General features: G+C 43.4%; 1 protein-coding gene across 1 annotated transcript in view; it reads right to left on the bottom strand.

Annotated features, from left to right (window-relative positions):
- Positions 1–5,155: 5,155 nt before the first annotated feature.
- DSE (dermatan sulfate epimerase) overlaps positions 5,156–13,249 on the bottom strand; it is a 21,371-nt gene continuing 13,277 nt past the window's right edge. Inside the window, exons 3-5 of the mRNA XM_009707013.1 lie at positions 11,223–11,462; positions 9,501–9,708; positions 5,156–7,512 (exon numbers count right to left, since the gene is read on the bottom strand). Of these exons, the coding sequence (XP_009705315.1) occupies positions 5,751–7,512; positions 9,501–9,708; positions 11,223–11,462 (2,210 nt within the window). The 3' untranslated portion in view covers positions 5,156–5,750. The remainder of the gene's footprint in view (positions 7,513–9,500; positions 9,709–11,222; positions 11,463–13,249) is intronic.

The raw sequence follows: 13,249 nt of genomic DNA, 5'->3' as shown, positions 1-13,249 counted from the left end.
GGTAGCATCTGGGGGAAATGCTACGGGTGGATTTAGGGGATAAAATGGCAAACAGGATAACAAGATTGGGAGCTTCTTTCCTCATAGAGGCATACGCCTGTGCCACAGCTCATTGCCTACAGCAGGCCCACGGACGAGGAAAAAGCAAGTGTCCCTTGCTGAGGTGGCAATGCCCAGCTTCACTGTTGAGGGGGATACACACTGTATGCCACGGAGGGCATACCTGCAGGACCCTGTCCTGTCAAACGACTGAACGTGACACAACTTGTGCGTCGTAGGCTTGACACACACCAGCCTGTGTGCATGCTGTGCACGTGAACATCAGTACGCTGCTGCCCATCCGCGTGTCCGAGGTTCTTAGAAAAGAGGGAAGCTGGGAGGGGGCTGTCACCACCGTGACGGAGACCCTGCCAGACGGATGTCTTCCCCAAGGGTCTCTTATACACAGAGCAGGCTACCAGCCAGAGAAACGGTGGTCACAGCCCATTCCTCATGGCTGCCTTTCCTAGGGGACCCCACAGTGCTTTTCCTCTCTGTGAGTGGTGAACACCTGTAGCCCAGATGGATGGGGCCACGTGTTGGGCAGCCCCAGGTTGGATGTGGAGCTGAAGAGCTCTGAAGTCCAGCTCACCTTACACCTACAAGTTGAAGGTTACCTGGGAACAGATGGGAAGAACACAGCTTTCACAGCACCACCCAGGCCCAGGGGGGGGATACCGGGATCCCACCGTTTGCCTTTCAGTATAACGAGGGTTCCCACAGTAACTCTGGTAGTGTTGCAGGCATTCTTGTGGAGAGCATGGACATATAAAGGCATGCCAACAGCACCTCTCCTCCTGCTTTTTTCTGCCTTTTGGAATTTGCCTGAGAACAAGTCTGTGGGATTTAACTGCGTAATTCCATTACCACAAGAACATCTCTACCACAATGCATGGTTTACATTGTTCTCTGGCTATTTTTAGTAACACGAATTAAAGCAAAGAGGATATGGCTTTGTATATACGGATTCATGTGCTCCCTAGTATCTCACAGCCACTGCAGTCATGTTCAGTACCACTGAAAACTGAAGATGAAATCTAAATTCTCAGGAAATGATTAGTTTTCCTGTTGACTTAAGTGGCTGCAGTCACTACACAGTATCGAGTAGCAACTAAGGCAAGCATAAATTTAAATCAGTCACCCATCTATATTGGTTATTATCAAGTGAAAAACTGATGCCAGCCTTGAGGAAGACCCAATGACAATCCTGTTTTTCAGAGTAATTTTTAGAATGCACTTACACATTGTGTAGTTGGGTCCGGTTCTCCTGTCTGCCTCAAGCAGACAACAGCTATGCTCCTTCCTTGAAAGAGTCCTACGCTCTTTCTTTGAAATGCTTTGACATTACTTGTTTCAAGGTTGAACTCATGTAGAAAACAGTCCGTGTACTGAGGACAGCATGGCCATATCCAGACTGGATCGTACAGGCCTCCTGCTGCAGGATGCTCCTGGAGTCAACTGCCACGAACGGACAGAAGATAACACCTTGGTTTCCTTAGCCCAGCCTGACTTACCAGCTTGGAGTTACCCTTCTGAATTTTAAGAGAGTAGCCAGAGCAAAGGGATTAAAATTAGACAAAAGTATGTTTGATCCCAACTAAGACTTTTGCAAACCAAATAAATGTGAATGTAATGTCCCGGTGCAAAAATACTGCTATTTTCCAAACACGATGTGCTTTCAAACACTAAGAAAAATTTTTTTCTCAGTGGCAAATACAGACACCAATAGAAGAATGTGATGTATTTCAGACATAATAACCCTTCACAAGAAGCTTTGATCTCACAAGTTTTAAGAAATGAGGTAATGGGCTCCATTCCCTTTGCTTCCTTTAGTCACAATGATGTATATAACATACGTAACCAATTTTTAGCTAGACTCAGAAAATCATTTAAAGATCTAAGAACCAGATTCCACCCTCAAACATATACACCGCTACCTGTGGGCTGAGTTCCCAGTCACTTTGTTCAGAATACACTGAGCTGACTTCAGACTAATTTAGACTGCAGCCTTGAAATGAAGCATGCGTGACTGAACACCAGCTATTGAAGAGAAGTTGAGTGAAGTCAGCGGGGTCTCCGATGAATACAGGAACCCATCCACATACACCCAGTTGTAGGATAGCCATCTTTTCCTGTGGCTGGAGATGCAGAAAATTAACATTTTTGGAAACCAAAAAGAAGCAGAATAAGAATGGGAGCAGAGGCATGTGCCAGAAACACTTCAGCATTGTGACTCCATTTGAAATAGGGAGTGAAAGATAACTTCGCTATTGGGTACCACACAGGGACATTTCAAAAGCTGTTCAGTCTACCCCATCCAGAGGAAACCAGTGCTAAGTGCCACGGACACAGAGCTCACCGAGACTGCTTCTCTCTTGCACTTCAGGCAAAGGATACAAAAGTGAGGACAGCATCCTCTCTTGTGTCAGCAAGCGTTGAGGACCACCAGCCTTCTCCAGCCCTCCCACCGCCAGGAGGGCTATCTGGGCTGATCCCATTTACCTGCTCTTCCTCACCGCACTTCTTTGTGAAGCCAGGGCAGCTCAGATTTCTCAGTGCATGCTGCCATCTGAGGACTTGAACCCTTTCTTCATTGTGACACAGGACACTTCTACCCAACAGCCCCAGTTGCTGGTTGCTGATGGCATGGAACCATCTGTTCTTCCATTGGCTTCAAATGCCATAAAAAAATTATGATCTTTGATAAGGAATGAGAGGGGCAAGAAGAATGGAAGCAAAAACGTACACGACCATTGGAAGAGGACTTTTTAAAGGCTCTGGCCTGGAAAAGAGTAAGTAAGAAAGTACACAGGATTCTTTTCATATCTGAAATGTACTCAGCACAATTATGGCTTCATCACTAGTTAAAGCAAACTTTAGTTGCCCTGAGTCAAGGTTACATCTGTCAGTGGAGTTCAGAGGGGCCAGTAATAAGAGTCATATGCAGGTAACTCATAAATCTTTAACAGAAAGGTCTCAGCTGCAACCCAAGCACAGGCTGGAAAACCCTTGGATTCCCACTTTGTGCTGAAATGGGTCTGGTCTTCCATTCAGGAGGACGGACGGGTACATTTCATTTCCCTTCACTCCATCAGTGCACGCACACTATTCATTTGAATGCTGCTGTAAGACCTGGCTGCGAGCACGGGTGGCACTTGCAACCACCCTTTTCCCTCTGCGTTCCTCGAACAGTGCAGTGTGAATGAGAGCTGATGGGCACGACCTTACCTTACTTTCTCATCTCTGTAATTCTGCAGTTTCATTTGACAGCCAGACAACTCCCATGCTAGAATTCAGATGCCCCACTACAAAGCAGACCAAGAAATGCAGGTATTTCTCAAGAGCCTTCTAGACCATAGGTTGGCTTTCTATGGCCGATTGTTCAAAGCAATAGCAAATTGACACAGGGTAAATGTGCATAGACACAAAATAAAGTGAAATACTCCTACGAACTCCACTGTTGACATTACCCTGATAAAGGCTAAAAGATGCCACAACCCTTTATTTTCCTGAAGGTTCGTATGTCCGCGAAGGGGACATGGAGACACGGGTTATTTGCTTCTAAGGCAAAATGACTCCCCAGTTTACCCTGGGGCCATGTTATGGCACTGGCTCCCAGCGGAGGGATGCGCCAGGCCGTACAACTGAACGGCAACAGCACCTGCGTCTCGATGTTTCAGTGTTTCATGGCCAGTAATAGCATCACCTCATATTGAAAAACCAACCAACAGCGCCTTTGAAACGGAACATAACCCAACAGCTATTTTGGCATGCCTTCAACCCGCCACAGCGCAAAAAGGCAGAAATAAGGCGATTTCCAGTGACACGCAGCCTGTCGCGATGCAGTCGTGCTGTCGGCAGGCACCAGTACAGACATGGAGCTATACTGGGCAATGCTCACCAGGTGCAGCTCCCTTCATCTTAAGCAATTAAGTGGGTGATTGATTTGAAATAGGCAATTAACCACCCTACATGCCTTTTGCAATTAGGGAAATGGGAAAGGTATGTCTTGAAGGCGTTTCAAGGTCTTAGGTGGACCAAGTAGACTCTTTTTCTCCACTGACTATGCATGGATCAGAAATCAGCTGGTGTCCAAATCTTTGCTCAGACTAAATGTACCAAATGTCATGGATAAATCCAGGCACTGGGGACTGTAGTAGGGCCTGTGTACATGAACACAGTGCTCAGAGCTGGCTCAGTAGCTGGAACCTAGTGAAAATATTCTGTTCATTGAAGATGTTTAGACAAGGAAAGCTCATCACATTTCACCCCATTGACTCGCAGAAGGCTCAACAGCAGCAAAATGTAGATAACAAATACCTGAACGGCGGTGAGGAAGAGGGAACAAAGGTCTGTGGTTTGAACAAAGGGCTGATGAACATCATCACTGTAATTATCAGGAAAAATATTTTAATCAAAGAAAAACAATTTTTCCACAGAGACAATTATAAAGTTTTTATTTAGCAAATGTACTGGAAGAATTGTTTTTCTGTGAAGACATACACATACGCCCCAGTTCCTTAGAGCTTCCATTCTCTCAAATAGCTATGATTTTTTGAAATCATTTTAATGAACAGAAGGGGATATATGTGGAGACGTCAAACTTATTTTTGTCATAAACCACATGATTCCATTTACCACTAATCCCCAAATAATTGACCCGAGGCCACCAAGAGCTTGCAGAACCCTTGCTGGTGCTTTATAGAGAACAGGCTGTTCACACAATTTTAACTGTCCTCTGTTTCTAGCCATGTGAACAGAAAAAAAGACATTAAATACTTCCTTAATACCTCTCTTTCCATACTGGCAATTGCTGAGGTTACCACAGGATCGCTTTGGCTTTGTTTTGTATTTTTACAATTGCATATGGAAGGGCAGTGATCTAGGATATTATTTCCCTACTAAGATGTACTTCAAACTATACAAAACTTTTGTGAAACCTTGCCTTGTAAAATTGAGAACAGACCCTACAGCATTCATCCTTCTACAGTCTACACTTGACTGAAAGATAAAGGCTTTTTTTCCTGAGAATTGTGTTCCTTTATACTTTGAGTTAGCCTCGTATTTGCCTTCTGCTACAGCCTTCTAGGCGTTGAGCCTCTCACTTGGCAAGTACTGACACGACTGTCATGTCCCACCGTGCCAGACTGTAAAGCATGGAAGAGATGACATGATGTAAAGGTCTGCAATAATTATACAGGAGCGTCCCATATTGAAACATTCTTTGGTTTGGCAGAGAGAAATTAAGTCTACTGCTAAGATCTGCCTTGCATACTGGGTTTGAATGTCCTTTTCTTGAGAGGATGTCTCTGGACATCCATAGCAGCCTGAAATGAAAACTCACTAAATGCAAACCCAATTCTGTGTTAAAAAAAAGAAAGCCCTTAGAAACAAATCTATTAAGAGGGCTCTTCTCACCAAAAAATTAATTACAACTTTACATTACTGAACTCTGATGAACAAAGCATAACATTCCCTCAGATGTGAGGCCCAACTCAAAACACAAAGGAGGAGTACTTATTAAGTACTTACTTTTCCAAGATATTCATTGCTTGCCCTATTCTTCCATCCCTTCTGGTCTGAAACCAATCTTTCCCCAGCTGTTTTTGGAATGTTTCAGAAAAAAGAAGATAAACTTTGGCCCTATTAGGGTTAATGCTTTTGCATAGACGTATATGACCATAAACTGGTCGACTAGTAGAGGTCTTCTGCTAACATTGTGACTGAGAACAGGAAGAATACAGCCACAATAATATACAGCTGTCTACTAAAAGTATTGCATACAGACATCTTTGGCCATGCAGTCTCTTGGCCTTCTGAAAATATGTGAGCTGCATTGCTAACATGACAAAAAAAATGGCAATGTTGAGAATGAGAAAGAGGCGGGTATAAGAAGCTGATATCGATGGGGAACTACTTCGAGCAGTCGTCACCATCTGTGCCAGCCCTGATCGGCCTTTGATCGACACCCCAGTTTTGTGCTTCACATAAGTGATATCTGCAAAATCCAGAAGATCTTTCATTTCCTCATCTTCATCTACAGGCAACTCTTTTTGTGCTTGAGTCTGTGCCTTTTGTCGCACCTTTCTTTCATTTACCTCAATTTGTGCAAAAATGTCAGGAACGGCATCAACAAATTTGTAGCCTTTGGCTACTTTTCTGTTTTTCTTTGCTCTGCCGCGCTGCTGCTGCTGCCTCTGTGAGATCGCAAATATCCTGTCAATGGCCTCCTCTGTCTGCCTCTTATCCGAAAACCTCAGCAGGCGCTCAGCAGTCTTCCTAAAGCTAGCCGTGTTGCGTACACGAGACAAGATCTGCTTCTCGAGCTGCTGGAAAACAGGCTTAAAATGCTGCAGGTTCCTCTCCACGATCCCGACGTAGTCCTTCACTTCTGGCACTGCGGAGCTCCTAATGGCAGAGGTTCGGTCAAAGACAATTTTCTGGCGGTCTGCAATAACCTGTGCAAAGGCGGAGCGGGACCCATCCTCAAGAGGCCACAGGTACACGGCGTAGGCGTGCTCACTGGTGGTAACGAAAACATCCAGCTGCGGAGAATCTCCACGGACGGTGAAGCTCTGCACGTCGACAGAGGGCCCAATGAAAAGGTAAATGGCCCTCGTGACGGGGTGCCGCAAGAGGGTCGTTACGTTCACGTAGTTTGTTCCGTTGTACGGGTAGCCTCGGGGATACATCCTTGAGGCGATGGTAGCTTTCTCGCTGTGGCCAGTGTCGTCCATCCAGTACATCTTATACAGCCCATCGCGGTGCCTAATAAAGGCCCCGTGGACATCATCAACAACTGTTTCTTCAAAAGGCACATCCACATTGTGGAAGAAACTGGTCGCTGCCTCCAGAGGGCTGTCATCTTCTAGATGGATTTGGTCCACTAGCAAGAGAAGCTGGGGATGGAGAAGTATGAGGTTTCTTTGCAATTTTCTCAGCTTCAGTTTTGGATTGTATGCACCCACTCCTTCTCCTCTGATAAAAACCACCCCGCTTCTCTCCATGGCGGCAACCACTCGTCCCTGACAGTCACCAGCCGAGTCATGTTTATATTTAAGCCACTTTGAGGAACAGTCTTCTGTAATCTGCCCTTCCCATGGGGAGAAGCAGCTCTTGGACACAGCAGGGGAAAACATCAACACATTATTAAAAAAAGTATATTTTGGCCCATACAGAGCTTCTGTAATGAAAGGTACGCCATTGGGAGCAAAAGTAAAGGAGTTCTGGTCCGGGTGTTCATGGCCAGCATTAAAGTTCCTCCACCCCTTGATCCACTCTTTGTACTTGTTCTTATGAACAATATCATATATTGCACGTCCTCCCAGCTTTCCTGACTTGAAGGAAAGGAAAGGCCTGTTGATTTCAGCTGGCAAAGCACTTCCATAGGTTACCACTCCCCAGTCCTCAAAATAATGCAGCTTAGGAACCCCATAGTCTGGCGGAGGTACGGAGCGCAAACTGGCGTCATACCTGCCAAAAAGGTGAGGAAAATGGGTTTGAAAATCACTTGACTGATTCCATTATCAACACCTGTACAAAACTCAAACCGATTCAATATTTAGATCAAGGACCAAGCTCACAATGTAAAGCCCACACGTATGAGCTAATCATACAGTTGTAATGATATCTATCGTACTCACCCCTATACAAATTTGTTGTGTGCTTTTTAGGGAATAATAGCCGAAAGCATCTGCTCCACATTTAAAGCAAGCCATCCTTCTGCAGTCCAAAAATAAGAGTACCAGTACTTTCAGACTAGCCATGTTTCATCTTATATCATAAAGCTACTGATGGCAATACAAATCTTTTTAAAAGACACATTAGGACCCGGCTGTAGACACTGTCTATTTTGCACTAGGCATTGACATTTGCACCTACTGACTGACTACTGAACCAAGAGAAGCAGAGTATCTGTTTCCCCAAACTGATGATTATAGAAGCCTGTAGTCTCCAAACAGAATAAGCAAGAAAGTGAAAATTAATGAGAAGGCATTTTAAAGGATAAATTCTTACATCACTTAGTGTATGTTAATTTCCTTCTCCAACAGGCTGAAGAAAAATTTGCATGGTTTTCTTCTATAAATTGTAAGCTATAAGACATTCAGTTTAAAAAGAGGTCTTAATTCTAGAAAAGGTTACAATACTTACAATTTTTTGTTTTATTTGAGCTACAGGAGTTCAAACAAACAAACAAAAACCAACCGTGGAAAACACAACCTAACCTTCTGGCATTGTTTTTAAGCAACAAAAAATAAACAAAACCATCATTAAGCCCAGTAATATTTCTGATTATTAGATGGTTCCTCATCAGATTTATTCTCTACAGCTAACCAGTGGCCTCTGTCAGGTTCATGCCCTGCATATGGCTTCAGGTAATTCCAGCTGGCGCCAGGAGCCTGCTCTGTATCTAGGGGTCCTTGATGGAGATTCCCCTAAAAGCAGACCTCTTTCCTGGGACTCTAATGCAAGCGGACAAGCTCATCACAAGAGCATCACTGCAGCACAGGGAAAAGGCAATTGTTGGAATATTCAGATAACTTTTTTTTTCCTCCACTCAGGTGCTCTTAAAAAATTTTTCCCTTTGACATCAAAAAGAATTTTCCAAGTATAAATTCCCAAGATTTCCATGGAGACACAGGTGAAAATGATGATGGAATGGGGTTGTAGACGAGAGATTCTGTAGTTTGCAAATAACAAGATGAAGGATGCTTGGAGCCTAATAAACATGCATTCTAATGTGCATATCATAAATGCAAAACAGTATATATGCAATAGTATTTTTCTTGTAAGAGAGAGAAATAGAGGTACACTAACTCCTTGAAAATGTACTTGTTCTCTCCACAGACTGAGGGACTTTACACATATATCTAAAGCCTGTTGAGTCTCTTCATTTCTTGCCTTTAGAAGACTGACATACAAGTTAGCAGAGCTGTAAATCACATGGAAAACATGAATCTAGTCCTCTATCATTACAATTTTTTCTAAGCACAACTCGCAAATTAGTGTGCAAAACCCACTAATAGCAGCCTTACTGCTTACATTACTTTAGCTTTTAAAAGAAAGTTTATATTATTACTTATAGCTTTTAAAAGAAAACTATTCTTTAAATATTCACCTAATTAATTATTAAAGAACACAATGGGATTAAAAACCATTAGAATAGACCAAATAAACCAAAGAAGACATGCAAGTAAATTTTCAGTCCTTTTGGAACTGCTTGTCGTCTATAAAAGCAATAGACAATGGAAAAAACACAAAAGCAGATGTAGGACAAGACCAAGGTGTTCCCTGTAGCACATCTATGCTAAGAGAAGGAGTTCTTCTGAGCCTAATGACGCTCTGATTGCACATGGCCAGTCTGATCTTAGCTTCTACAGTACAAATCTAAAGATAACGAATTACCACTAATAGCAAACAGCTGTCACGTTCCTTTTGAGCCCAATCATTCCCTTTCATACCAGAGAAATTCAGTGTGGAGCGTGCACCACCTCTGCCCTTTGGATGGCGTTCCGGGGCCCTCTACCACTCGGTTCCTTCTGATCTGCTCTGCCAACCAGTTCCCGCTGCCGTTGCGCATGACAAATTTGTCGAGAAACACCAGCTGGCTCTCCGGTCCGTAGAACCAGTTATAGTTGGAATCCGCGATGGCCACAGTTCTCTGAAACCCTTGGGAAAAAGTGAGAAGGAATGTAAGAAAGAACAAATAAACGTACCAAGATGCATTTGTAGGGCATGACGATGAAGCCAAGCGGTACAAACAGACACAAACAGAAGCAGCTTTTTCAGAGGTTTATAGACCTACTTGTAAATGAGCCGTAAACAAGTTACACAGGAGCTGTTTCCTTCTGCTGTAGCTAACTTGAATACTCACCTTTCTTCTTTGGCGTTGGACTACAGACAAAGTACTACAAAAACCGTAAGGAGCAATGTCCCATCCACTTCCTCTGCTCACTCAAACCTGGCAAAGGTACTTTCTCTTTACAGCTTTCACTTTTCCTACGTCAATCCAAACCCTCTAAAGAAACAAAACCAGAGGTATCCCCAAGGGAAAAAAACCCAGCTTCACCCTGAAACAGCGAGCGTGAGTTCACTTTGCTCTTAGGAACCTCTCCCCAGTAGATGCCCGAGGTCTTATGCTGAGTCAGCGCAATTCCTTACATGCCCACGCTGGCATGCCACAGCTGCCCTCAGCCCCCCTTACATACACGGCGAGATCTGGGGTTCTTATAGCCAATAAAGTTATCACGGTCTTTTTAACTGGTAATTTGAACAATGTAAGTTCCTAATAAATTGTCCTGCAAATAAGCAACACAAAACCATCATCGAAAACTTGCAAGGTTGCTGATACTAAGTCTCATCCGAAAGCTAGAAGGGGTTAGCAATGTTTATTAACTTACAACCGGTTTTGTACTTGTACATCTCCATCTTTCAGTCACAACTAGGACTTCAAATCAGAGGTGCTAAAACACACTGCACGACAGTGGAGAGATCCAGCAAGAGAACAGAAACATTAAAAAGTCTGCAAAACTGACCCGTTAGTGATGTCAGATATTTCTGTTTAACTCTCACATTGACAAAAGAAAATTGTTCATGGACCCTTGGACCGCACAGAGAAACCTATTATGTGAGCCAATGACATTTTCCATAAGCAAAATATTTTTAATAAAAATGGTATAAAAAAAAATCTGTTTCACTGTTTTGTGGAAAATTGGTGATTATGTAAAACTTTCCTGCACTTTCCTGATACTTTTATCTTGGCTTCATCATGTGCTATTCTTTTCACCTAATCTTTTAGTGTGATGATTTTTGGCAAAGGAAAAAAGATCAGTAAGAATCTCAAAGAATATTATTTTTCAAACAGAAACTTCCAGAAACAGGTCTGTTTGAAACTTTGAAAACCAGAAATCAAATTCTGAAGCATTGCTTTTCCTCCCAAATGATGTTTCTATCTTTTCACTGGTTTTAAAAGCCAGAGTTTAATAAACAATTATCTTTAATAAGCAGTGATAAACAAGGATGTCACTGTTTCGATGGATGATGAAGGTAAAATCCAAGGAAGAGTTACTTTAAAAAAAATAAATCCTAGTACAATGTTATTTTAAAGTGGCCTATTTCAAGTATGCAATTCACTGGTGCTTCAAGAATTAGAAGATTCATCTTCCTTCACCCAAAGGACCTACCTGGCAGGACAGTCCTGTACATAAATGCAAAGTGCTGCTTGAGCCAGGGGTGGCTGAAGTGATTGATGTCAAAGTGCCTTTGGACAAGAAACACGTACTGAAACAGTGACCTGGTGGTGTAGCTGCCGTAAGCCACCCCTTCGTAGAGGGACCCATCTGTGACCTCCTGCAGCAGGACTACCGACTTCTCCATGATTGCCAGCACTTGCTTGGTCCACAAGTAAGCTTCCTGAAGGTAGCCTGAAAGAAAAAGATGTTGGCAAAGGTAATTACAACACCATAGATCACAGACTGTGTCACCGGGATGGTGGGATCCTTTACAGCAAGGGATCTGCAATCCAGAGCTCTGTAATACCACCTAGAGCTGCAGCATCCCTGTAGTTCTAGGGCAAAAAATAAAACACTGCATTTAAACACAGCAAAGCAAGGTCATATGAGCAGGGGGAAAAAAAGAATAAATAAAAATTTATCAAGCATCTTTTGATAATAATGTAGGATTATGCTTTCCATCTTAAAAGGAAAATTTCCTTAATGCATTCAGGACACGCAAAGAGGGAAGAGCCACGCCAAGACCATTTATTGTATTCCAGATTACAGCTGTATCCAAACAAACGTCTGGTCCCCACTAGAGGGCTCAGCAATGCCAGTATTTGACTCGCTCGTTTTTCACTGGCAGGACCACCAGCGCCTGAAGGAGATGCTCGGAGTTCAACAACACGAAGTTGTTCACATTGGAGCTGCAGTGAACTGACATTCCACTGATATACGTGCTCTATTTTAAGACACGCCCCGTTCTACTTACATTTCCAGTTTGCTGTACAACCTAAAGGGTTATCCAAATAGAAGTTATTTTGGAAGAGTTTTCCACGGTTAATCCCAAACGCGGATTCTTCAATTCAAAAATAAAATTAACCTTCCAACTAGGTTAACTTTCAGCCTCCACATATACAGGCCCTAAAGAGTTATATTTCTTCTAAAGAAAAGCCTTTCAGAGATCTTACTATTTTGGTCTGCTCTACATAAATGAAGAGGTGGGAAGAGGTTGTGAGAAGAGCTTGGGTGTTGTAATAACAATAACAAAATGGCAAGAGTTGTCAACAGTAAATTTGTGTCTTCCTTGCACTGAATTTTTGTTAATGCCCTTTTTACCTGTTCCCTCACTAGTAAGTTTGCGTGGTTTTCAGATTCAAACACCTAAATGTGCTTACAGTCTAGGGCTTTTAAAAACAGTCTAGGGCACTATGCGATGACTATGGGACGAGCGAAAGCACGAGAGTCTCAGCACTGCATTGATGTCTTGCAGAAGGCAGCACGTGGATCCCAGCAGAAGAAAGGCCACGTGCCTCCCCTTGGTTTCTTTTGGATCCACTGGGGAGAGTGGTGGGACTAAACAGAGATCAACTGCCTTGCGCTTCTGTATGACAACTTGGAGTCTACCCAACTCAAAAGAGCCTAGGCACAGACCGAACCAGGCTTATTCCCACCATACGGCAGAGCTCAGCTGGCCTGCGTTGCACCCCAGGACCTGGTGCCGGCTGACTGAAGCACACGTACCAGGCTGAGCGAGTATCAGCTACCTTCAAACCCACCGCTAAGGCTGCTTCACGTCATTGCCACAATGACTGTATTTATGCTCAGCAGAGTGATGAGTAATTCAGACTTCCTACTAGTCAAGGCTGCCAAATCCTGCTTGATTAACAGAGAGAAAAAAAAATAAATTGCAACATCTAAGTTAAACAGACAACCTGAATCTAACGTGGTATGTTTATCTGCTGGCTGAAGAGATAAATATGACGGGGAAGGCCTGACCAACAGGGGCAGGTGCTGCTACTTCTACTTTACTCAGCGCTGCTACTTACTTCTATTTACTTTACTCACAGCTACCTTCCGACTACTTCATTGCCCGACGCAGCTGGCAGCAGAGCGGTCTGTCCCAATAAAATCCCAAATGCTTCCACCCTTGTTTTCCCTTGTGACATTAACCGCCACCACAGCTACCTTCCGACTACTGCACTAGCAAGAATGCT

Source organism: Cariama cristata, unplaced genomic scaffold (genome assembly GCF_000690535.1).
Source record: "Cariama cristata isolate BGI_N322 unplaced genomic scaffold, ASM69053v1 scaffold10309, whole genome shotgun sequence".
In the NCBI taxonomy this organism is placed as follows: Eukaryota; Metazoa; Chordata; class Aves; order Cariamiformes; family Cariamidae; genus Cariama; species Cariama cristata.
Note: the sequence above shows the minus strand (reverse complement) of the source record. Positions and strands in the feature narration are given on the sequence as shown.